This window comes from Pongo abelii, chromosome 2 (assembly GCF_028885655.2).
Source record: "Pongo abelii isolate AG06213 chromosome 2, NHGRI_mPonAbe1-v2.0_pri, whole genome shotgun sequence".
NCBI lineage: Eukaryota > Metazoa > Chordata > Mammalia > Primates > Hominidae > Pongo > Pongo abelii.
Genome location: NC_085928.1, coordinates 201,457,490 through 201,482,808, shown reverse-complemented (window position 1 = coordinate 201,482,808; position 25,319 = coordinate 201,457,490). Strand labels below are relative to the sequence as shown.

The 25,319-nt window shown below is 36.5% G+C and overlaps 1 protein-coding gene across 1 annotated transcript; it reads right to left on the bottom strand.

Moving 5' to 3' along the window:
• Positions 1–5,367: 5,367 nt before the first annotated feature.
• PYDC2 (pyrin domain containing 2) lies at positions 5,368–5,661 on the bottom strand. The gene has a single exon (XM_002832758.3). The coding sequence runs from the start codon at positions 5,659–5,661 to the stop codon at positions 5,368–5,370; it is 294 nt and encodes a 97-aa protein (XP_002832804.3).
• Between the last annotated feature and the right edge of the window lie 19,658 nt (positions 5,662–25,319).

Here is a 25,319-nt window from a genome sequence, read left to right as displayed (position 1 = left end):
CTAGAAATACCATTTGACCCAGCCATCCCATTACTGGGTATATACCCAAAGGACTATAAATCATGCTGCTATAAAGACACATGCACACGTATGTTTATTGCGGCACTATTCACAATAGCAAAGACTTGGAACCAAACCAAATGTCCAACAATGGTAGACTGGATTAAGAAAATGTGGCATATATACACCATGGAATACTATGCAGCCATAAAAAATGATGAGTTCATGTCCTTTGTAGGGACATGGACGAAACTGGAAATCATGATTCTCAGTAAACTATCACAAGGACAAAAAACCAAACACCACATGTTCTCACTCATCGATGGGAATTGAACAATGAGAACACACGGACACAGGGAGGGGAACATCACACTCTGGGGACTGTTGTGGGGTGTGGGGAGCGGGGAGGGATAGCATTAGGAGATATACCTAATGCTAAATGACGAGTTAATGGGTGCAGCACACCAGCATGGCACATGTATACATATGTAACTAACCTGCACATTGTGCACATGTACCCTAAAACTTAAAGTAGAATAATAATAATAAAAAAGAAAGAAAAAAGAACTTTAGCCAATAAATACATAACTAGGTCAATGTAAAATGAGTGGCAGTAAAAAGTTATTTGATTGTAAAACAAAGACATTTTTGAAAATATTAGTAGATGGCAAGATAGAATATAAATAACATAAATGCTGATGATCTAGAAAAAAATACAATTAATATAAACGAGAGGAGGAAGGCGGAAATGAAGCTAGAAGTTAGAATAAAGCTGGAAGATGGCCAGTAGTAACTGGTACTCAAAAGATAATATCTAAGGGTCAAGTGAAGTAATAGAATAGGCATATTTTACACTACAAAGATAAATCTTAAGAAAGTAAATTGTGTTGACTGAAATTGGGTGAGAGGAGAAACCACACAAACTTTAGCAGATACTTTGTGGGGACTTAGAGAACTATTAAAATTTAAGAACTATTAAGAATTGGATCAAATCACACTAAAATAGAAGAGTTTCATTTACTTCTTTCAATCCAAAAGAGATCAATATTGAAAATCTAAATAACATAATCAAAAAGGCATCTGATTGATATATCTTAAATTATGTGCCTCGATGATAAAGAATAAATATTTAGTTATCCTTAGTTTTTCAGGTCAGATTCAAGAAAACTGATGAGACAAACAAAAAATGTCAACAAATTCTCCAAAATGAAAACAATAGCGAACATATTTTCTAATATCAGTATAATAATACTGGAAAATAACAAGAAACAAAATAATTCTTCTTTAAAGCATCAGCTGATATGGTTTGGTAACCAAACCTCATCTTGAATTGTAATCCCCATAATCCTTCATGGGAGGGACACAGTGGGAGGTAATTGAATCATGGGGGTGGTTTCCTTCATGCTGTTCTCATGATAGCGAGTTCTCAAGAGATCTGATGGTTTTATAAGTGTGTGGCATTTCCCCTGCTGGCACTCATTGTCTCTCCTGCTGCCCTGTGAAGAGGTGCCTTCTTCCATGATTGTAAGTTTCCTGAGGCCTCCCCAGACATGAGGAACTGTGAGTCACTTAAACCTCTTATCTTTATAAATTACCCAGTCTCAGGTATTCCTTCATAGCTGCATGAGAATGGACTAATACACCAGTGATATGGTCTGGCTCTGTGTCCCCACCCAAAACTTATCTTGAATTGCAAGCCGAATTATAATCTCCACGTGTTGCGGGAGGGACCTTGTGGAAGCTGATTAAATCACGGAGATGGTTTCCAAATGCTGTTCTCATGATAGTGAGTGAGTTCTCACAAGATCTGATGGTTTTATAAGGGCTTTCCTCCCCCTTCCTGCTGCACTTCTCTCTCCTGCCTCCCTGTGAAGAAGGACATGTTTGCTTCCCCTTCCACTATGATTGTAAGCTTCCTGAGGCCTCCCCAGCATGTGGAACTGTGAGTCAGTTAAACCTCTTTCCTTTGTAAATTACCCATTCTCAGAGATGTCCTTATAGCAACATTAGAGCAGACTAATACAACCAGCATATTAAAAATATAACAGATAGGGTTTATTCCCAAATTGCAAAGATGCTAAATTCTCAGTGATTATAATATTATATTAATAAACCTAAGGAGAAACATTATTGGAACTAATTTAAAATCTGTTCATAAAAATACTAGATAAAAGATGAACTGATGGATAATAATATAAATAATATAAGTAAATGTACAACCGTAATTATGAGACATATATTTCAGCACAAAGCATAATGCTTTAAAGTGACACATTAGGAATTTGCACTAAACTCAGGCCAAAGCAAATACTTGCTAGAGTCATTTTTACTTAATATTATACTAACCAACACTAAGAAGAAAAAGGAATTATAAGTCTAAAAATTGAAAATGCAGACATTGATGAAATTTGTAAATGGGATAATCATATTCCTTGAACATTTAAGCAACTAAAGTCAGAGAATTTAGTAATATAGCAAAGTATCAAATTATAAATCAAAAATCAGGCTGGGCAAGGTGGCTTACACCTGTAATCTCAGCACTTTGGGAAGCCAAAGCGGGTGGATCACATGAGGTCAGGAGTTCGAGACAAACCTGGCCAATATAGTGAAACCCTATCTCTTCTAAAAATACAAAAATTAGCCAGGCATGGTGGCATATGCCCGTAGTCCCAGCTACTCAGGAGGCTGAGGCAGGAGAATCACTTGAATCTGGGAGCTGAAGGTTGCAGTAAGCTGTGATCACGCCACTGCACTCCAGCCTGGGCAACAGAGTGAGACTTCGTCTCAAAAAAAAAAAAAAAAAAATCAAAATAATGCATATATACAGAAAATAAGCTAGAGGATAAAGTGAGGGAAAAATACATTTAAGACCGCAGCAAAATAAAGATAAAAAATTTTTGGAAAAACTTAAGTGTTTACATTTTATATAAGGGAAGTTTTAGAACACTGCTGAATGTCTCAAAAGAAGAACTGAACAAATTAAAAGATGTCCCTTCTTATTGAACAGAAAAAATCAACACTAGAAGGATGTCAATTTCCATCAAGTTTTTAATAATGTAAGACAATATTAAAAAATAACTAACATGCCTTTGTTTTTGCGTTTTTGTGATGACGGTTTCTTATTTTGTTGTTTGTGTATTTTTGTTTGTGCAATGAAACTAGAAAGCTAATTTTGAAGTTCATAAAAAAACTAAACCAGCAAGGCTAGGCAGAAAAATCTCTTAAAAAGAAAAGCAATAAAGTAAAGAGCCTCTTTGCTGACAGATATTAAAACATATTACAGATGCTCCTCAACTTACAATAGGGTTATGTCCTGATAAATCCATCAAAAGTCAAAGATATCATTAGTATAAAATGTGTTTAATACCTCAATAAGCCCATTGTAAAATAAAAGAAATCATAAGTTGAACCATATTTAAGTCAGGAAACATCTGCATATAGCTTCTATATTTAAAGCATCTTGATATTGGTGCATGAAGAGACAGACCAACGATACATGTAGAAAGTCAAGAAATAATTAGCCAGGTGTGGTTGTGCATGCCTGTTATCCCAGCTACTTGGAAGGCTGAGGCAGGAGAATCACTTGAAATTAGGTGGTGGAGTTTGCAGTGAACCAAGATCATGCCACTGCACTCCAGCCTGGGCAACAGAGTGAGACTCCGTCAAAAAGAAGAAAGAAGAAAGGAAGAAAGAAGAAAGAAAGAAAGAAAAGAAAGAAAGAAAGAAGGAAGGAAGGAAAGAGAGAGAAGGAAGGAAGGAGAGAGAGAGGAAGGAAGGAAGGGAAAGAAAGAGAGAGAAAGAAAGAAAGAAAGAGAAAGAAAGAAAGAAAGAGGGAGGGAGGGGAGAAAGCCAGATATATTAGGATGTTTACTATGTACATTTCAAATCTGTAGGGAAAAGATGAGATTGCAATAAAGGTTCTGTATCCTTGGCTGGCTGCCTGAAAAGAGGAATGCTGGATACATACTTCATACCTTTGTTAGGAAAAAGTGGCTAAATAGATTAAAGATTTAAAGGCAAATATTAAAATGTAACCATGAATGAATCAGGAGTAAAGATAGGAGAATTATTTTATTCCCTTGGACTAGGAAAGGTCTTTCTATGACTGTAATCTGGAAGCCATAAAAGTAGTGATAGATGAATGCAAATACATAAAATTGTAGTCTTCTGCTGTGGGGAAAATCATAAGCAAAGTCAAAAAGAAAAAAAAATTGCAACTCATATCCAGATAGTACTAATCTCTCAGACATAAAAGAAGTTCCTAGAATCAATGAGAAAAAGACAAAACAAAACAAAAATGGAATAAAAAAGAAAAATTGTCAAGAGTATGAATAAATAGTTCATTGAATGGAAATATTAATGGTGTTTAAACGTATGAAAAGATGATATTCATTGTCTCATTTTTTGCATTTTTAACAGATTTATTGGATATAATTCACATATCACACAACTCGGACATTTAAAGAATACAATTAAATGTTTTTAGCTTATTCACAGATATGTACCATCATCACCAAAGTTGATTTCCGAATATTCTCATCATCTTGAAAAGCAATCTTAAATGTTTTAGCTCTTACTCCCCATTCCCTTCTACTCACCGACTCTCCTTCTCAGTCCTAAGCAACCTCTTATCTACTTCTGACTCTATAAATTTGGCCATTCTGAATTTTCCTATGAATGGAATCATATCATATGTGATGTGACCATATAATGTTTTGTCTTTTATGACAGGCTTCTTTCATTTTGCGTAGTGTTTTCAAGGTTCATTCATGTTTAAAGCATGTAATCAATACTTCATTTTTGTCGAATAATATTTCATTAGCTGCATATATCACAATTTGTTTATTCATTTGTCCATTCACAGACATTAAGTTGTTTCCACCTTTTGGCTATTGTATACAATGACACTATAAACATTTGTGTTTATATGTTTTTATTTCTCTTGATTATGTACTTATAAATAGAATATTAGATCATATGAGAACTCTGTTTATCATTTGAGAAATTGCCATCCTATTGTCCAAAGTGGCTGCACAATTTCACATTCCCATACGCAGTATATGAGGATTCTAGCTTCTCCACATCTGTGCCAATACTTGTTATTATCTACCTTTCTATTCTAGCCAGCCTAGTGGATATGAAGTGGTATCTCATTATAGTTTTGATTTGCATTTCCCTGAATACTAAAGTTGTCAGGCATCTTTTCTTTTTTTGTTTGTGAATTATTTCGCCTTTATTTATCTCAGTATACTGTGATACAGATATTTCATATATAACAAGGTTAAGTGACATGTGCATGTAAAACGGAGGCAGAACCAAGGCTAAAGCAACATCTAGCTCAGCCATCAACTCACTATCCCTGAGGGGTTAAGGTGGAGGCATCACATGACGTTCATCAGCTCTCCCAGACAGATGCATTTGATTCATCTTTTCAAAGACCCGGATGGCTGCCATCCCTGCCCAGTAGCTGCAGGAGTGGCTGGTGAAAATTTCTACCAGTTGCTTCCCATTAGCCTTGTCTACCTCCTTCTGGGGGACCGTCTGTAGCTCCTTTCCCAGGGAGATTGTTCTGATCAGAGACTTGAACTTGCTCAACTCATCCTGGCTGAGCTGCTCCAGAAGAGCCTGCAGGTTGAAGTCCAGCTGTGCAGAAGATACCATCTTGTCCTATGTGGGAGCTCTCCCAATGCCTGGCCCTATGCTCTGGTTCTCACATCTTTTCATATACTAATGAGTATATATTTTTATATCTTTTTAGGAGAAATATCAGTTCAGATTTTTGCTCATTATAAAATTGCGTTATTGTCTTCTTATTGCTGAGCTGTAAGTGTTCTTTATATAGTCTAGGGACAGTTCCTTCATTAGATATGCGATATGCCAATCTTTGCTCCCATTCTGTGAGTTGTCTTACCAGTTTAATGATGGTGTCCTTTAAGGTACAAATGTTTTTCATTTTGATGAAATCAAATTTGTCTATTTTTTTCTTGTTGTTTATTCTTTTGATGTCATGTCTAAGAATCTTTTGCCAAGTCTCAGGTCATAAAGATGTACCCCTATCATTTATTATAAGACTATTACAGCTTTAACTCTTAAATTTGGGTATTTGATATATTTTGAGTTAATTTTTGTATGTGGCATGAAATAGAGATCCAATTTTATTCTTTTGCATGTAGAAATCTACTTGCCTAAGCACCACTTATTGAAAAGTCTATTCTTACCCCATTGTATGGTCTTGAAACCCTTGTTGAAAGTCAGTTGACCACAGATGTACGGGCTTATTTTTGGACTCTCAGTTCTGTTTTATTGAGCGTTGTGTCTATCCTTATGCCAGTACCACACTATCTTAATTATCATTAAGATACTAAGTCATGAAATAAGGAAAGGTGAATTTTCATTGTTTGCTCTTAGTTTTCAAGATCATCTTGGCTGTACTGGGTCTATGTGATACTACCTGAATTTTCTAACTAGTTTGCCCATTTCTACACAAAGTAAGCTGAGATTCTGACAAGGATTGTATTGAATCTGTAGATCAGTTTGAGGAGTAGTGCCATCTTAACAATGTAAATTAAGCCTTCCAATCTATAAACATGAGATGCTTTCCACTTATTTAGATCTTTAATTCCTCTCAATAATGTCTTGTAATTTTAAATGTTCCAATCTATAAACATGAGATGCTTTCCACTTATTTAGCTCTTTAATTTCTCTCAATAATGTCTTGTAATTTTCAGAGTATAAGTTTTACTTCTTTGTTAAAATTTATTTCTAGGTATTTTATTCTTTTTGATATAATTCTAAAAGGAATTGTTTTAACTTCAGTTTTGGATTGTTCATTACAAGTGTGTAGAAGTAAAACTGATTTTTATATATGATCTTGTATCCTGAAACCTGGATGAACTCATTTAATAGTTCTAACAGGTTTTGAGTGAATTTTTTAGGATTTCCTATATACAACGTTATGTTATCTGCTAATACAGATAGTTTCACTTCCATTCCAATCCAGTTGCCTTTCTTGTCTTGTCTAGTTGCTAGGGCTAGCACCACTAATGTAATGTTGTATGGTCATGCTAAGAGCAGATAGCATTGAGATGGTCCTGATTTTAGGACAAAAGCATTCATTTTTCCATTAAATATCATTTTGGCTATGAGTTTTCATAGATGACTTTTATCAGATTGAGGAAGTGCCCTTCTATTTTCCAGTTGGGAGTATTTTTATCATGAAAGGAAGTTGGGTTTTGTCCAATGCTTTTTCTGTGTTTATTGAGATAATCATGTAATTTTTGTTTTTATTCTATTGATAGGATGAATTCCTATGGCACGCTGGTCACAAAAACATCACCGAAGTTCTAAATAAAAAACAAAACACTTCTAATATTAAACATAGAAATAAATGTGAACTCTACATACATTTTTAAAAGATTAATAAAAACAAGTAAGATAATTTTTTATCCATTTATTCCAATTCAGGGTTGTGAGTGGCCTGAGGTTATGTGGCAGCTCAGGGTGCCAGGTGGAAACCAATCTTGAACAGGACGCCATCCTATCACAGGGTGCACTCACCCAGACTGCGAGCATTTAGACACACCAATTAACCTGACGTCTTAGGGATGTGGGAAGAAAGCAGAGTACAGAGAAAATCCATGCAGACATGGGTAGAACATGCTAACATGCAAATGCCATACAGACAGTGGCCCCTGTTTGGAATATTTTTTATCCTCATCAATGTTATACAAAATGATGTTGAAAAAAATGTTATTTGAGGATCTGTTGTATTTAGGAAGAGGCTAAATACAGGAAGAAGAGTGGCTTACATAGTGATACATGAAAAGGTCCATGATATATTCAGTTTTAAAAAAAAGCACATGCTGGCCGGGCGTGGTGGCTCACGCCTGTAATCCCAGCACTTTGGGAGGCCGAGGCAGGCAGATCACCTGAGGTCAGGAGTTTGAGATCAGCCTGACCAACATGGAGAAACCCCATCTCTACTAAAAATACAAAATTAACCGGGCGTGGTGGCGCATGCCTGTAATCCCAGCTAATAGGGAGGTTGAGGCAGGAGTATCGCTTGAACCCGGGAGACAGAGGTTGTGGTAAGCCAAGATCGCACCATTGCACTGCAGCCTGGGCAACAAGAGCAAAACTCCATCTCGAGAAAAAACAAACAAAAAACAACAAAAAACAAACAAGGCACATGTAACTCCTGTGAGAGAAATGGGAGGTGGGACACAAATTATATTTGTTTGAATTTTCATAAGGAAACTCTGGAAAGATATTTTAAAAATCAGTAAAAGTAGAAATTAGTACAGAACATGGTAGACACAGATGGGAATGAAAGGGAGGTGTTCACCATGCTTCTTTGATAGTTATACATTTTGAACCACACAAATGTATTACTTGCATTAAATAATTCATATTTCAAAAAGAATCAAAACATAGAATTTTTACTAAGATAAAGTCATTGGGCAGGAAGTGGCTCTTGGTATCATCAAGTTCAAACTTTTTTTGGTGGGCGACCAAGTCTTACTCTGTCGCCCAGGCTAGAATGCAGTGGCACGATCTCAGCTCACTGCAAACTCCACCTCCCAGATTCAACCGATTCTCCTGCCTCGGCCTCCCAAGTAGCTGGGATTAACAGGCACCTGCCACCACACCTGGATAATTTTTTGTATTTTTAGTAGAGACGGGGTTTAACCATGTTGATCAGGCTGGTCTCAAACTCCTGACCTCAGGTGATCCACCCATCTCAGCCTCCCAAAGTCCTGGGATTACAGGCATGAGCCACCACACCTGGCCAAGTTCCAATCTTTGAATTGAATCCTTGAATTGATAAACAAAGGTCAAGCTAGGAAAAAGGATTTACCTCAGGATACATGGCAAGTTCTTGGCAGAACTGGGATAAAGATTCACATGTTCCAATTCAAAATCAGGTCTCTGCCCACTTCTGCCTATCTGCTTTTCATGTTAGGAAATCCTGAATTTGGCTTTTACTGTGTATTATGGGAAGGGAGCATCATGCTTAAAACTAATACACTCAGAGTCCTTTCTTCCCAGTGCTGCCCTGGGTCACCTGGAATATGTGTCCTACTTGGTAGCAGCCTCCACATTATCCTAATGAAGACATGGCAGTTCTACATGCCAGAAACCCTTTATTAAAAATTCACAAAAGTAGGCCACAAATGTTCACATTCTGCAATGTTTTCTTCTTGCAACCACTTTAATGTTTTTCTCTCTTCTGTGAGTATTTCTTTAGAAATACTCCCTATGCATCTGTCCACCTTGATGGTACCACGAGCACTATAATCTGATTTATATTGTCAGTAACTCTGCAAAAATAGCCTACTGCTCTAGAGATAATGGGGATGGTGTCTAAGTTACTGATTACTAAATCAGAGATAACTATAGAGAACAAGACTTCATTCAGGCAAGTTAAAGCACTTTCCACATATGTTTCTTAATATATTGGCCATAGATCCTTCCCAAAATGTATTAAATGGGCATAATCTTTTATGCCTAGTCTCTCTTTGTGAATCTCCCCTTCCACCCATTCTCCATCACCAAGTTTCAAAAATTACTTGCTGACTCCACCAGCTATTGTATTGGGCATGTGATTCAGATGTGACCAAAGAGAGTATTCTAGCCCCCTAGTGAAAGTGTTTGGATCAGAGATAGGCACACAACTCAGGCTGGGACAATGAAAATGCATGGAACTTTGCTGGCACTATCAGGAAAAGCCTCACTTTCTGTGCGGTTTACTAAACTGAATGAGTACAAGTCTAGAGCTTCCAGTAGTCAACTCTGCTCCCACACCCAAAAAGACCAAATGAAAATCAACGGAAATCAAAGTCCAGGAGAAAGGCTGTCAAAGACCATGGTTAAGCCCCTGCAACTAGTTATACCTAAAATGTCATCCCTTGGTTCCCAGTCCTAAGAAAAAAAAAATAGTAGTGTTCTCTTTTTGGTGGCTATTTAGGTTAGATTTGAGTTATTATTAATTATGAGATGTTGGTATATTTTCTTAGCTATAATGCTCTCCCAATTATATAGTGTATTTTTTATTCTATCCAATATAATATTCATGAAAATTGAAAGTTTATTTTATGTATTTATGTATTTATTTATTTATTTTGAGACGGAGTCTTGCTCTGTCGCCCAGGCTGGATTGCAGTGGCGCCATCTCGGCTCACTGCAAGCTCTGCCTCCCGGGTTCACGCCATTCTCCTGCCTCAGCCTCCCGAGTAGCTGGGACTACAGGCGCCCGCCACCATGCCAGGCTAATGTTTTGTATTTTTAGTAGAGACGGGGTTTCACCGTGTTAGCTAGGATCGTCTCCATCTCCTGACCTCCTGACCTGCCTGCCTCAGCCTGAGAGTTTATATTAAGTAAGCAGATGTTTAGCATGGTATGTTCCCTACTTTAATCCTAAATTCTCTGAAGCACTTAGAAGTTTTTCAATAGATGAATAGTATTCTACAGGGAAAAAAAAAGTGAGCACTGGAAATAACAATGCTTATAATCCTTCCTACAAGTTATAAAGCACTGTCATAATGCTACCTTCACCCTCTTACCCCCATAACAAGCTTTTCAGGTGGACAGTGTGTTATAATTGCATTTTGAAAATGAACGAAGCAAAGTTTCAAAAGCCATAATTTATCCAAAATCACAGAGCTGAGGAAAGCAGGAATTGAATACAATCATCTCAAATTGTTTTGTGTGTTTCCATTATGCCACATTGACTCAGATAAGGACAAACAAAATGTGACTGTTAAACTGAAGCATTTAATCTAAATTGTAACCTTTCATTTTCACTTGGGTCTATGAAATCATATAGATTTCCCCTTTTACATTAATCTTTCTGTTCCACTTTCCCTCTACCAGTCCTGTCCAGAAAAATCTGCACTCACATTATACAGAGATACTGATTTTGCCCACTAATTTAAAAAACATAATTTTCAAAAAGTATTATTTGTAAAGAGTACAAGAGAAAACCTTTTTGTTCATAAAAAATAAGTAAACAATCCTTACAGAGTGGCTTGAGGCTGCTTAAGATAATTTCATTTGACTAAAAAAAAACTGCAGTGTTGATATATTTGTAAACCCTGGGAAATTATGCAAGACTATGCTGGATAAAGATGAAGAAAGTTATAAGCAAGAATAAGGCAGAGCCTTGTACTGGAGAGGAAAGGGGGGATAGCATAGTGGGTAGGGGGATATAGTATATTTCTCAGGATTTAGAATTAAAAACCACAGAATTTTTTTTATTTATAGAAAAAAATCTGCTTTGCTCATAACATATCTGAGCTTGGAGTCAGGGTTGGAAGATGTGCAACCAAGAGCAACATTCAGGGACTGCTCATGCAGACCACACTGTTTCTGCCAGTGGAGACACGTACTGAAGCTGCACTGCGTCCTGGATGCCAACATTTCTAACATCTCTGTCCCCCAAAGCCATATTCTTCAGCCATCAGGCTTGCCTGATCTAGCTCCCATGAGGGTGATTAGTTCCTCACATTCTCTCTTGTGAATCGAAGTTTTCTAAGGATGTTTCTGGTTGGGAATATCCAGGTCACATGCCTCTCTCCCTGCTCCAAAAAATGCTGGGAGGACAAATTTCTGGAACTGCATTGAGAGTAGGGACACAATAAAATTGAGGGAAATCTTCAAACATAGAAAAGATGTTAAAAACTTCTGACATTGTCTAAGCTTACACATGTCTACCAGATACATTAGAGGAAGTACAAAGGAGTATGAAGGTTTTTATTAGGAATATTACTTTTTTAAATAGGGAAGAGTCTTCTGCTGGAAGAAGCAGCAGAGAGAGTTGGAGACAATGGCTTTTGAGACAATTTTAAGCAGACATCAGGCAGAAAAGGCATACTCCAAGCTCCCCATTATTCTAATCCTTCACAGTAGGCTCACACTTCCCTTAGCTCTCTACTTCATGAGTAGCCCAGATGAACTGTTATAATTATGCAGTAAATATGATTTTAGAAGCTTTCAAGTCAGTTTTACAGAAAAAAAGTAATAGTAAAATATTAAATTGTCCTACCATGGCCTCAAACATTAAACTCACAGACATCAATCTCTCAACTGAATCCAATTATACTGAAATCATTTCAAATATACAGAACAAAACTTCAAAAATGTAAGATGAACATCTAAAAATGATGAGGCAAGTGATGCCTGTTCAAATTCAACCTCTTGAAGAAATTCTCCCAAAGTGCTGGATAATTATAACCCTGAGCTGGCACAAAGCTGGTTCTAAAGGAAATCTTTTATTCCTGCTTTAAACGTATGACAAGCATAGCATCCTTCTACCGAATGAGGATCATGTTCCCTAATGAGAATGTCCACCAAGGAGATAATGACACCATGCCATAGGACACAATCCCTGGGCAGCACTCACATATTCCAGCCTATGCCTTCACAAGGAAATAACAAATGTCCAGGGGACTGTTCACCCAGCCACCTCCCAGTGTATATTGAACTTTTTCTATTTTCATTTAAGAGAGACAATAGGAAAATAGTCTTTACTCCTGCTTTCTAGATGTCAAATCTCATCTATACAATTATTTTATTATTTTATAAATTTATTCCATTAAAAATACTACCAGCTATTATTATTTACAGTGGAATACTATGTAGGTTATGACTATGTCTGTAGAGAGATGCATGATACTAAATACATTTAATATGATATCAGTTATATTTCTGAATGCATGAAAAAAGAATCTGGAAGGATATGCCAAATTTTAACAATGGCGAGATTTAGGTGTTCAGATTTTCTTTTGATTTTGGTTTTTAATTTTTACTTTCTGTTCATTTATACCTTTCTCAATGTTTTAAATAAGCTATAAAGCATATATATATACAAAGCATTTATAATCAGAAAAGTAATAATGAAGACTTATTAGGCTGTCAAAGTCACAATTACTGGAGTGCAGTGTAACATTTGTGATAACTTATCATATCTTGAATATAAAAAATCCAAAGAAAAGCATTTTCTAAATAATAATTATTAAATTAACCACTTGGGATGTTGAACTTTCTAAACTGAACTCCTTCCTTACTGAAAAAGAAATAGCAGGAAAAATAAGTACTAGTTAACTTCATCTCAATTACTCAAATCAACATCATGAACATCTGCTATAGATATCCGGGGGCCTAACATTGTTTACTTCAACACGTAATGACTTTAGACTGCTTTATTTTTTAATAAAGTAGTATTTTGAGCTCTTTCATATACATATTGTCTGTTCATTTGTATTATTGAGGTTGTGTAGCTTTGATCATCATTCTCTAATGCCGGCAATGCCTTCTCTTGCGTTCACTCTCTCCTTATTGGTAGAAAAGTGAGTGGAAAGGGCATATATTTCGGCATCACGAAGGCTACATTTGAATTCAGATGTATGCAGGTATTAATGTTCAGCATCTTAACCTCACTTAGAATCTCAGTTTCCTTATCTGTAAAGTGGGTATGAAGATAATAATAGTATCCAATATGGTTGTAAAACAAAATATGGTAGTTAAATTAGTTTGGACATGTGAAAAGCAGTTTTCAGATTGTAAAGCAATACACAAATAATTTTAATCTTTGCAATTCTAAAGTTCTTCCTTTTGATCAGCTATGGCTTTAAGAACCAGATAAATATATTAAGTGGTATAATTAAGAGCAAAAATAAAATACAGTAAATGAGCTTTAAATATTGTCAGGGGTCTGAATGGAACCAAAAACGGGAAGTTTCATCTAATCAAAGACATGTATTTCTCCACGGCTTTAACATTCCTAAAACTGGAACATGTTGAGATGATGTCACCAAGATGGCAGAGCGTAAGGTAACCCACTCATATGCCTCCACAGCAACAAGAATTCTGTACCTATTTACAGTCAAAACTCTCTCTTCAGGAGCCTCAGGATTCAAGTACGAATTTGTGAAACCTCATTGAAGCCTAAGACTTATTAGGGTTGTTTTTGAGTATGCAGACCAACACCCAGGTGGCTGATCTGCTGCACCAAGCTTGTTTCTGGGTTCATTGCCAAGTCTCTCAAGGAGTTTGGCTAAAGCTCCATTTGTTCTTGAGCCTGGAACCAAAACTATCTGCCAAGAGGTCCAGAAGGAATCTTGCACACTCTCACCTGCCCACTGACATTGGTCTCAGCAGTGAACCTGACAGGAACCCTGTGGTGCTGCTCCATCCTTCCTCAGCTGACCTTACAGCTCAGAGATGCTCACACAAGGACCCAGAGGGAAACTCACCCATATCCCCCAGCCTGGGAGTCTAAGCCTCACAGATGGGCATGCCAACCTCTATCCCACAGCAGGTCCCAAGGGGACCCAGTCTCAGCTTTGGCCTCTCTCACTGTAGTTGGGGAACTATCCCATCTGTGCTGAGACCTGCCGGGAGAAACTTACCTGTCTGAGCCAGTGAGACCAGGATTTTAAGCCTCCTTCCCACAGCAGATCCCAAGGGGGTCCAGTCTCAGCTCCAGCACCTCTTGCAGAAGTCAAGGAACTATCTTATCTATTCAAGAACTTGCTGAGTGACGCACACTCCTCTGAGCCAAGACTAGGCTCTCCAGCATCTGTCCCACAACAAATACCAACGGGACTCACTGTAAGCTTTAGTCCCTCTTGTTGCATTCAGAAAACTATGTCATCTGTACAGAGATCTGCTGGGAGATGCATGCCCATCTGAGTCAATGTAACATGCATATTACACTTCATTCCACAGCAGATCCTGAGGGGGCCCTGTCTCATCTCTGGTCCCTCCTGTTGCAGTCAAGGAACTACCCCCACTTGGGCAAGGACCCGCTGAGTGACACTCACCTGTCTAGGTCAATGAGACAGGCCCACCAGCAGATCCTGAAGGAGCCCAGGCTCAACTCTAGACACTTTCACTATAGTCAGGGACTCATCCACTTGTGCATATGCCTGCTGTGAAGAACATTCACCTGGGCCACTGGGGACAATCTTCTGAACTCAAACTCCTCGCCAACATTCCCAGACAGCCTTAATAGCCTCCTTAGATCTTCCCCAAGTCTATCCTTGCCAAAAAGCCACATTAATCTTAGACCTTTTTGCAAGACTCACAGCAAGCCTGGGCTTAGACTGTCCTCTAGTGCCACGATGACTGTAATGATCACAGGCTGAAGGAACAAAAAGTTAGTCAGCTTAGAATTACTGAAAGGCTTTCTGAAGAATGGCAGGTACAACAAAACCAGACTGTGAAGACTAAAATAAATACCTAATCCTTCAATGTAAAGACATTGTCAGATATCAGCAAGTGTCAGGAACATTCAAGGAAAATATAACCCTACAAAGTGGACAAAATAAGGTGCCAGCGACTGACCCTAAAGTGATGGAGATATGTGATCATTCAGGCAAATAATTCAAAATAGTTGTTTCAGGAACCTCAGCAAACTTCAAGAAAACACAGAATCAATTAAGAAATCTATCAGAGGAATTTAACAGAAATTGAAATAGTGATTTTAAAAATTGAACAAATATTGGTGCTTAAGAGTATAATAAATGAAATGAAAAATGCAATAGATATCAACAGCAGAATTGATCAAATAGAAGAAAGAATCAGCATGCTCCAAGATGGACTATTGAAAATATACAACCAGAAGAGAAAAAAATGATAGTACTCAGGAGGCTGAGGAGGGAAGATAGCTTGAGCCAGGGAGGTCAAGGCTACGGTGAGCTGTGATCATGCCACTGTGCTGCAGCCTGGGTGACAGAGCGAGACAAACAACAACAACAACAACAACAAAAACCTGTTAGGAAAATAATTATTCTTTCTGTACTTTATACAAATAATCAGGCCAAGTATAGTGAATTGAATTGTTCTTACCATAATTTGTCTTCACTAAAAATAGAAGATTGGAGAGAGAAAAATTGTTTCAATAACTATGGTACTCCTGTTATTAAACTCTAGTCTCATCAGTTGTTTTTGCGTTTTTTCTGTAATTTAGACTGGCTCTGCTTATTTTTGTGAATCAACCAGTGATCTCTGATTGCAGCTCAGAAGCAACATGAGAGATGGGTAATGTGAAAATCTGGATCAATATTCCAATTCTGGGCAGATATTGGAATTGGCTAGCAACTCTGTATTAGCTTGGTTCCAATAATTACCCTGTTCACAGAAAGCTTTCTTATTTAGTTTACTTGGGATAATTTTAATTATTTTGCTTTAATGTTGTGGAATATATTGCTGTTGTACTCTTGGTGTACAAATGCAGGAAATGCTTACTCATGTTTTCTTTTTTTTTTTTTTTTGAGATGGAGTCTCGCTCTGTCACCAGGCTGGAGTGCAGTGGCACGATCTCGGCTCACTGCAACCTCCACCTCCCAGGTTCAAGCGATTCTCCTTCCTCAGCCTCCTGAGTAGCTGGGACTACAGGCATATGCCACCATGCCCAGCTAATTTTTGTATTTTTAGGAGAAACGGGGTTTCACCATGTTGGCCAGGATGGTCTCAATCTCTTGACCTTGTGATCCACTGGCCTTGGCCTCCTAAATTGCTGGCATTATAGGTGTGAGCCACCGTGCCTGGCCTCAATGTTTTCTTAAACAGTTATTAATCTTCCAGATATCATCTTTTGTCAGAACTCAAGAATTATGAGTGGCCCTCTACATACTGATGCTTTCTGACTGAGCTGCTCTCTACCCTGAATACAACAAATCCTAGCAGTTAGGCAGGAATACCACCCCTATTCAGCCTAAAGAAGTTACAGAAGAGGGATCTTTGTCCTTCTACAACTCTTAGGATTAAAGGCTCCCTTGTAAAAGGGAGGAGGGAAACATCAGAGGCATTGGAACCAGAGCAACTTCGTCTTGAATACAGGCTGCGTAAAATAAAGCTGAGACCTACTGGGCTGCATTCCCAGGAGGTTAAGGCATTCTAAGTCACAGGATGACACAAGATGTCAGCACAAGGTACAGGTCACAAACACCTTGCTGATAAAACAGGTTATGGTAAAGAAGGTGGCCAAAACCCATCAAAACCAAGAGGGTGATGAGAGTGACCTCTGGTCATACTCATTGCTTGTTATAAGCTAATTTTAATGTATTAGGATGTTAAAAGACACCCCACCAGCAGCATGACAGTTTACAAATGCCACGGCAACATCAGGAATTTACCCTATATGGTCTAAAAAGGGGAGGAACCCTGAATTCCAGGAATTGCCCACCCCTTTCCCGGAAAACTCATTAATAATCCATCCCTTGTTTAGCATATAATCAAGAAATGACCATAAAAGTGGCCAGCCAGCAGCCCTCAGGACTGCTTGGCCTACAGAGTAGTCATTCTTTATACCTTTACCTTATTAATAAACTTACTTTCACTTAAAAAAAAAGTTTTTGAAAAAAGTGAAAATGGAAACACAACATACTAAAACCTGTGGTATAAAACAAAAGCAGTAGTAACAGGGAAGTTTTTAGCAATAAATCCTTATATCAAAAAAATGGAAAAATTTTAAATAACCAATTGGTAAACCTCAAGGAACTATAAAAGCAAGAACAAACCAAACCCAAAATTCGTAGAAGAAAAGCAATAATAAAGATCAGAGCAGGGTCGACCACAGTGGCTCATGCCTGTAATCCCAGCACTTTGGCAGGCCAAGGCAGGCAGATCACTTGAAGCCAGGAGTTCAAGACCAGCCTGGCCAACATGGTGAAACCTCGTGTCTACTGAAAAATACAAAAATTAGCTGGGCGTGGTGGCACACGCCTGTCATCGCAGCTACTCAGGAGGCTGAGGTAGGAGAATCGCTTGAACCTGGGAAGCAGCAGTGAGCTGAGAACGTGCCACCATACTCCAGCTTAGGCAACAAAGTAAGACTCTGCCTCAAAAAAAAAAAAAAAGAAAAGAAAAAAAGTCAGAAAAGAAATGAATAAAAGAGGCTAAAAAATATACAAAAGATCAACAAACCAAAGATTGATTTTTGAAAAGACACACAAAATTGATAAAACTTCAGTTAGACCAGAAAAGGAAACAGTTAGAAAACACAAATAAATGAAATCAGAAGTGAAAAAGAAAACATTAAAACTGTTACCACAGAAATACAAAGGATCATTACAGACTACTGTGAACAACTTTACACCAACAAATTGGAATCCCTCGAAGAAACTGACAAATTCCTGAATACATACAAACTACCAAGACTGAACCATGAAGAAACAGAAAACCTGGACAGACCAATAATGAGCAATACAAGATTAAAGAAGTAATAAAAATGACCCCGTCAAAGAAAGGCACAGGACCTGATGGATTCACTGCTGAATCTTAGCAAACATTTGAAGAAGAACTAATACCAATTCTGTTCAAACTATCTCCCAAAATTGTAGAAGAGAGAATACTTACAAACTCATTATACGAGGACACCACAGGTGTCAAAGGAAACCAAAGACACAACAACAAAAAAGAAAACAACAGACCAATATCCCTGATTAGCATAGGTACAAAAATCCTCAACAAAATACTAGCAAATAAAATTTAACAACACATTAAAAATATCATTCACCACAATCAAGTGGGATTTTTCCCAGAAATGTAAGAATGGTTCAACATATGCAAATCAATCAATGTGTTACATTGCATCAACAGAATGAAGGACAAAAAATGATCATTTCAATAGATGCTGAAAAAGCATTTGATAAAATTCAAACATCACTTTATGATTTAAAAAAATCTCAAGAAATGGAAAAATATTACATGCTCATGGATTAAAATAATTAATATTGTTAAAAATGTCTGTACTGCCCAAAGCAATCTACAGATTCAATGCATTCCCTAACAAAATACCAATGATGTTCTTCATAGATATAAAAAAAATCCTAAAATTCATATGGAACTACAAAAGACACTGAATAGCTAAAGAAATCCTAAGCAAAAAGAACAAAGCTGGAGGCATCACACTACCAGATTTCAAACTGTACTACAAAGCTATACTAACCAAAACAATATGGTACTATTTATGGTATTGACATAAAAACAGACACATAAATCAATGGAACAGAATAGAGAACCCAGAAGTAAATCCACACACTTACAGCCAACTCTTTTTGACAAAGTTGACAAGAACGTATATTTGAGAAAAGACAGTCTCTTCCTGCTGGGAAAAATACATCTCCATAGGCAAAATAATGAAACTAGATTTCCAACTTTCACTATATAGAAAAATCAACTCAAAGTGGATTAAAGACTTAAACTTAAGCCCTGAAACTATGAAACTACTAAAAGAAAACATTGGGGGAAACAACATAGCACATTGGTCTGGGCAAAGATTTTTTGGGTAAGACCTCAAAAGCACAGGTAAGAAAAGCAGAAATAGACAAGTGGGATTGCATTAAGCTAAAAAGCTTCTGCAAAACAAAGAATATGGAATGGAAGAAATTTTTTGCAAACCATCCATCTGATAAGGAATTAATAAGCAAAATACATAAGTAATTTAAACAACTCAATAGCAAAATCATAATAGTCTGATTAAAAATGGGCCAAAGACCTGAATATGCATTTCTCAAAAGAAAACATACAAACAGCCAATAAGTATATGAAAAGTGTGCAACATCACATTCATCATCTGGGGAATGCATATCAAAGTCACAATGAGATATTATTTTACCCCAGTTAGAATAGCTGTCATCAAAAAGACAAAAAATAACAAATGCTGGTGAGGATATGGAAAAAGGGAAATGCTTGTACACTGTTAGTAGGAACATAAAGTAATATAGCCATTATGGAAAACAAACCTCAAAAAATAAAAATAGAACTACCACATGATCCAGCAATCCCACTGCTGTGAATATAACCAAAAGAAAGGAAAGAGTATATTGATGAGGTATCTGCACTCCCATGTTTGTTGCAGCACTATTCATAACAGTGAAGCTATGGGATCAACTTAAGTGTCCATCAACAGATGAGTGGATAAAGAAAATTTGGTATATATACACAATAAAATGCTATTCAGTCATAAAAAAAGAATAAAATCCTGTCATTTACAATGTGGAGGGAGCTCTAGCTCATTATATAAAGGGAAATAAGCCAGGCGCAGAAAGACAAATATCACGTTGTCCCACTCATATGCAGGAGCTAAAAAAGTGGAATTCTTGGAGTGCAATGGTGGTTACCAAGGCTGAGAAGAAAAGAGTAAGATGAAAAGAAGTTGCCTAATATGTACAAAAATACCATTAGGTAAAAATATAATAATAATCAGTCCTAATATTTGATAGTACAATAGGAAAATTATAGTTAACAATAATTTATTGTATATTTCAAAATAGCTATAAGAGAAGAATTGTAATTTTCCCAACACAAAGAGAAGAAGATAAATGTTTGAGGAGATGTATATCAAAATTACCCTGATTTTATCATTACACATTGTAAATTCATATATCAAAATACCACATGTGCCCTTTTAAAAATATGATATAGCAATTAAAAAGTACAATAAAATAAAACTGGGATGTGTCTAAAACTGGTGGTGTCTTATAATTGCTGTGGCCTGGTGGCAGTTGTAATGTCATTGCCTGCCCGAATGCAAATATCAAAAGCATCATCCTCAAAACTTGCAAAATGCATATCCACAGCTTGGAATAAAGTCCCAGATTAATGAGTGAAGCATTATTTGAAATCATGCTGTGACATCGATTTTCCTAATAGTACAAAGGATGATATTGTGAGAAATGGCATGGATATGGATGGTTGTGAGTCCAAACGTGATCCAGAAGAGTCAGACTCTGAATGGGGAGGAACTTCCAGAAAATGTAAACAATTATTTTGCTTGTGTTCATTTTTAAGGTATCCATAAAATGGACATATAATTCTACAAACTGTCAAAAATGACTTACAAAGCTCTGCCAGTATGTATAAAATAAAATGCAAATTTATGTGAAAGCATTATCTTTTTATTGGCAGCATTTTTCTCTCTTAATTGTTTGTATAAACAATAATGATGTATCTGACAATCAGTGGCGTCTCAGAAACAATGAAATAGCTAAATGTCTAGTTGGTTTTGTTTGTTTTGTTGTCTTTTTTTAAAATCATGTTATCCTGAATATTTCCGCATACTCTCCTAACAATAAAGGCATTCCCCGATAAAATCGTGATACCATTATCACATCTCAAAAGCTAAGCAATACTTCCGTAATGTCATCCAACCTCCAGTCCATATTCAAATGTCTCCAATTGTCCAAAAATGTCTTTTGTATGTATATTCAGTCAAGTCTCATGCATTTTACCTGACTAAAATTGTTCTTATTATTAGCACTGGGTATTACCTACTCAGTAGGGACAAATTTATTTTCCCCATCCCCCTGAATCTTTTAAGGCATTTTGTTTCATCTTGTTTATTATCTTATGGAACTCATTTAAGGTAAGGAATATTTAGCAGCCTTATGAAAAAAAAACCTTGCTCATTTGGCATCTGTATCTTCTTTTACTGAGTTTTTTTTAATCTTTCTGAGGCAAAATTAAATAAAAGGCCATTTTCAAACAACTTGGGTTGGCAGCAGGACCAGGTTGTTCTTAATGCACTAACTAAATTCCTCTCTGGGGTAACGTACTTATGTACAGTAGAGGTCCCAGATACCTGAACACGGGTTGCCTTTTGAAAGTTTGGTATGCTGTTCTCTGAGTGTTAGGGGTTTGGTTAATTTTGAGTAACCTCTTTATTTTGATGAAATATCCAAATCTTCCCGTTGCCACTTTGAAAATAGCTCCCTCCACATTTCCTTTAGATTGGAGTTGGTGCTTTGAACATAATGTTCATATCTCTGGAAAGAACAGCATCTCTCGATGAATAAAAATATTCCTCTTCAAAAAAGAACTTGCTGTTCCATTATTATATAAAATGTTTCAGTGCTGGTGTGAAAAGAATGTATAGACTTGTGGGTAGTGTATAGACTAAAAAACAAAACAAATTGAGTGCTCCAGATAGTAGGAAGTGAACACTGCATATTCTTATTATGCTTCTTATTTATCTTAGAGCAAAATAAAATGAGAATTTTTGGGGGAAAATGGACTTTAAAAACCATACAATCTCATGCCTAATATAAAGTACAATAATGTTTAATTGAAATTTTCTGGCAACCCTAGCTAAAAGTGAGTTGTATGTTTCTATTTTAAGTTTTTCAGAATGAATTTTTTTTTTGCTTCTACTTCTAAGTAGGGCTTTCTTTAAGACGTCTAAAGAGTAGAGTTGTATATGAATAAAGTTTTACTGCTTACACATTTTTTTTAGAAAAGAATGATAAGTATCTGAGGTGATAATTTTGTTAATTTGCCCAATTTAATCATTTCACCTTGTAAACATATATCAAAACATCACATTGAACCCCATAAATGTATGCAACTATTATTTGCAAATTAAAAATAAAATCAAGAAAGAAAAATATATATTCATTTTTCAGCCACTATGAACAATAAACTAAGCCAGAAGCATGCAATAGTGGGTGATGTCTGATCATTGATTTAATACGACAGCTCTATTATGTGGATTTACTTAACTAGTTTCACAATGGATAAGTCTTAATTTCCACACAACGACATGTTATTAAATATAATAAAATAAGCTCTGTTAACAAACATCTCCCCTTTCTTCTGTTTCTACTATACTCCTAAATGGAAAAAAAATTCAAAAATGTGATCTTGAAATAGAAGCTTTCTAGATTATATGTCTAAGAGTCATTATCACTGCCTAAGCATGGGGCATCTCAGTGAACAAGGCAGGTCAAGGCCATTTCTATTTTTTTCAGGCTTGCAGCTGCAGAATTTTAAAAATGCCAAAATATAGCTACAAAACTAATATATGTTAAAGGTTTACATTTAACAAATTATTGTGCTCTAGAAAATTCAATCATTGTACATGTGACCTATCTTGGAGACAATTTCAAAAATATATTTTTGAAGCCCAACATTATGAAACATCCTAGGCTCTCAACTTCCAGTCTCTTAAAAGCTGAGCTAATCATACATTCACTTCATTAAATACATGGAGTTTTGATACCTCTATAATCTTCACCTCCTGTAAACTATTTGTTGTAGTTCTCTTGTCACGTTTGTATGTAAACACGTGCCATGGTAAAGTACCAAACATTGACACCCACAGCAATAAAAAACAATTGAAAAAATGTGTCAGAATATCGTGCTACACGACACGACTTTTGACAGGGAAAATAGTTTTCTATGTTAAAGGTAGCATTTTAATTCCACAGAGAACATGAGAAATTATGTGCAAATAAATTAGTGTTTAAAAATCCACAGAAATATTGATATCTCATCAGTTTATTAATTTACAAAGAAAATTTCTCTTATTTCAAAAGGAATAAGTCATCACTCAGTTCCCTGATTTTTAGCCATCTCTGTCCACCAATAAATATAGATATATTTCCACTCATTCTTATCATCTCTCTTCAGTATCACAAGAAGGTTTATCTTATATCAAGTCTCAACATAATCCTTTAACCTGTGCTTCAGATCATATTCTCTTCTTCCTTAGAAACCTCACAACATCCTCTTCTGGTACCTTCAACAGCTCCCTTACTGCTTTCTTTCCCTTCATATATAAATAAACATAAATCTCTCTCATTATTAAAAAAAACTTTAATTTCAGGGTCTCCCAGCCATCATCTAATTGTCCTGATTTCCCTTTAACTAAATTCTTTACAGGTAATCTACACTTTCTCCTTCCCCTTCTGCTCTCACCCTACAGCTATAAAATTTCTATCCCTATCTTTCAAGGGAAATTTTTCTCACAAGGTTAAGCAGTTACTCCATTATTTCTAATAGAATGAACACATGTCAGCCTTGATTTTACTTTAAATCTATTAAATATGTAGATGTCTGGACCAAGTTTTCTTGAAATTGTCTCCTGTAGGGCTTCCATAATGTAATTCTTGCCTGTTTTTCCTTCAATATCTGTCGTAATTTTTCAACCTCCTTCATAGATTCAATTTCCTTCGGTTACACCTGAAGTGATAGTATTTCTCAGAGTTCCATCTTTGTTCTTCTTTTGATTTCATTGTATTCTGTTTCCCTGGGTGGCACCATCTGCTCTTATAATTTCAAATAAACTGTGCTGATAAAGCACAGATCTATGTTTCCAACCTCGATGGCTAAATGCCCTTTATGCTTTTCTGTCTACTTATTTCAGGGCCACAAAATCACTCAATGCTTTACCACCAAATCTCCTCCCTTTTCAATGAGTGGAACCACCGCCTTTCCTAACCCAGAACACAGAAATTATGCTTGATTCTTCCCATTCCCTTGTTTTTCACAAATCACTGAGGCCTGATGATTTGTGACCCACGAAAGGTCTCTTTGTTCTACCAGATGTTCTTTACCTGCAATTCCTGATGCTTCTGAACCTTGCCACTTATATTAATAGCTTAGCTCTTCTCCCTACCCCCAGATTGTTTGCCTTCAATATTTTCACCACAAAACTAACAGGATGATCCTTCTAAAATGCAGAGCCAATCAAGCTATTGCCCATTTCCTCCCATGCTTAAAACAGGTCATTGAATTCCCACAGTCTTCAAAATAAAATATCAACTTGGCCCTCCACAGTCTGTCACTGCCGATTTCTGCAGCTTCATCTTACCAAATTTGCCTTGTAGCCCACATTTTAGTCATACTGAAATGCGTATACTGAATACTGACATTTCAATCATATTGAAATGAATGCTTTGAATGAATTTCTGGAAAAAATGCTCTTTAAACATTTGCACTTCTGCACATCCTCCTCATTTGACTCAGCTTGAACATCACCCAGGAAGCAGTGCCTGTTTTCTCTTAAGGGACTGAGAAAATTCTCCTTTTGTGTATTCTCATACAATCTCATTGAACTAATCTCAGCTACAAGATCATTTTATTATTTTATATAGTCAAATATGTGTTCCCTAGGCAGCTAGGTTCAGTGTTCCTCGAGGTTGTGCAGTATATTTTCTTCTTCCTACCCCCACTGTCTTTTGCAATGTCTGGCACATATTTGTACTCTATCAATGTTGAATGAATGAATTCAAGCACTACTTACTAGTAATCTTTTGCAGTTAGTAATGTGATAAAGCATGTACATTATCTAATTTAAACTTAAAAGTGTTTCACTTTGTATAGATGCATAGAGAGATGTAGAAACAAAGCAAATCACGAATTTCTAAGTTGGTCTTTTTATTGTAGACACTAACATTGTTGTCCATAATTTTACATGTGTGCCCACACAAATACATAACGTTTCTCATTCTGCAGAAATACAAAATACTCCCTTAGGGAGCATCAGGCAAGCTAAATTATTTAAAATGCTTCTGTGAATGAGAAAGACTGTTATT

Coding starts and splice junctions, on each gene's coding strand:
- PYDC2 (XM_002832758.3), bottom strand. CDS start 5,661: ATGGTATCTTCTGCACAGCTGGACTTCAACCTGCAGGCTCTTCTGGAG.